Source organism: Austrofundulus limnaeus, unplaced genomic scaffold (assembly GCF_001266775.1).
Source record: "Austrofundulus limnaeus strain Quisiro unplaced genomic scaffold, Austrofundulus_limnaeus-1.0 Scaffold252, whole genome shotgun sequence".
NCBI classification, from domain to species: Eukaryota; Metazoa; Chordata; class Actinopteri; order Cyprinodontiformes; family Rivulidae; genus Austrofundulus; species Austrofundulus limnaeus.
The window spans coordinates 304,300-305,801 of record NW_013952654.1 but is presented as its reverse complement, the minus strand read 5'-3'; the positions used below and the strand labels follow the sequence as shown (position 1 = coordinate 305,801).

The 1,502-nt window shown below is 37.6% G+C and overlaps 1 protein-coding gene across 1 annotated transcript in view; it reads right to left on the bottom strand.

Moving 5' to 3' along the window:
* Positions 1-365: 365 nt before the first annotated feature.
* rgs5a (regulator of G protein signaling 5a) overlaps positions 366-1,502 on the bottom strand; it is a gene marked incomplete at its 5' end in the record, with an annotated part of 14,530 nt that continues 13,393 nt past the window's right edge. The window contains 1 exon segment of the mRNA XM_014020425.1: positions 366-709. Within this exon segment, the coding sequence (XP_013875879.1) occupies positions 545-709 (165 nt within the window).

Genomic DNA, 1,502 nt, shown 5'->3' with positions numbered 1-1,502 from the left:
TTCTCTGGGCTATAAATGGAAATATGACCATTAGAGAGGTCTTGTTAGGAATAAGAAAACCTTATGTTTTAATCTGCTACAATCTAGATTAAATAATCTCCACATGCTGATGGTGAAGTTACACTAGAAAAATCATTGCTCTCTGATTGTTTCTGCTCCGAGTCAGAAACTAAYCCTCTGATCCAACGTGTCCTTTGGGCTTTTGCTCATGAATCCATCCTGTGTGTGTTGAGTGATTTATTTCTCCATRTGTTCGTTTAAGAACGTGTCAGAATGAAAGTTTGGCGACGTGTTCCTGCACATCTATGTTTCTTGATGCATTTATTGTGTTTATTACAAAGAAATAAAAAATTAGAACTGAGATGTTCAGTGGGGAGGTACTTTTTATTTAAGAGTTGAAATCAAAATMTAATTCAAATTTTGAGTTTTAAAATTTGGAGTTTTATGATGCCGCTTTTTAAAAATGACATTTTTTTACAGACCGGTTGTTTGTAAGTAATGAGTAATGAAACCCCTCCACCTCCCCACAGACCCTCACGTGGGTTTAGTTGACCAGGAGCTCCTGGTACTGCTCAGAGCGRAGGAAACGGCCAAAGGAGTCTTTCTCCATCAGGGCGTAGACCCGCTTCTGAGCCAGGTCAAAGGTGGAAGGAGAGAGATCCACCAGGTTCCTCAGGGTCACGTCTTTGGTGACGTGGTCGATGTTGACCTGGTGAAAGGAAACAGGTGGTGATGATGAGGAGGGTGGAGAACAGGACAGGTATTTATAAACCWAAAAATGGAATGGTTTTAAATCTTATTTGGAAAACAGAACTTTCTCTGTTCATCTTGACCAACGCTGTTCTGGGGCTAAACCTTTAAAGCACGGCGTTCCCCAAGGATCAATCTTAGTTCCTATTTTATTTGTCTTATATTTATTGCCTCTTGGTCAGATTGTTCATAAATTTAATATTTCCTTTCACTGCTTTGCAGATGATGTCCAGATTTATATGCCCCYTAAGCTACAAAATGGTAYGAATGAATCTCTTCATCTATTGACWGACTGTTTGGCTGAAGCTAAATCTTGGATGGAACAGAACTTTCTTCACCTCAWTCAAAGTAAAACTCATGTTATATTATTTGGTCAAAACTTTCAGACTACAAATTTMGATCAGATKCTTGGTCCTTTAGCTCAGTTCTGTCAGACCTCTTCTAGAAACCTTKGTTTCACTTTTGATACCTCCTTAAAATTAGATAAACAAGTTRGTTCTGTCGTTAAATSTGGTTTTTATCACTTGCGGATTTTRGCAAAAGTTAAATCTTATTTCTGTTTTAAGGACTTTGAAGGACTTATCCATGCCTTCCTTACATCTCGTTTGGATTATTGTAATTCATTATACAGCGGGTGAAATAAGTATTGAACATGTCACCATTTTTCTCAGTAAATATATTACTAGARGTGCTAATGACATGAAATTTTCACCAGATGTTGGTAACAACCCAAGTGATCCATACATACAAAG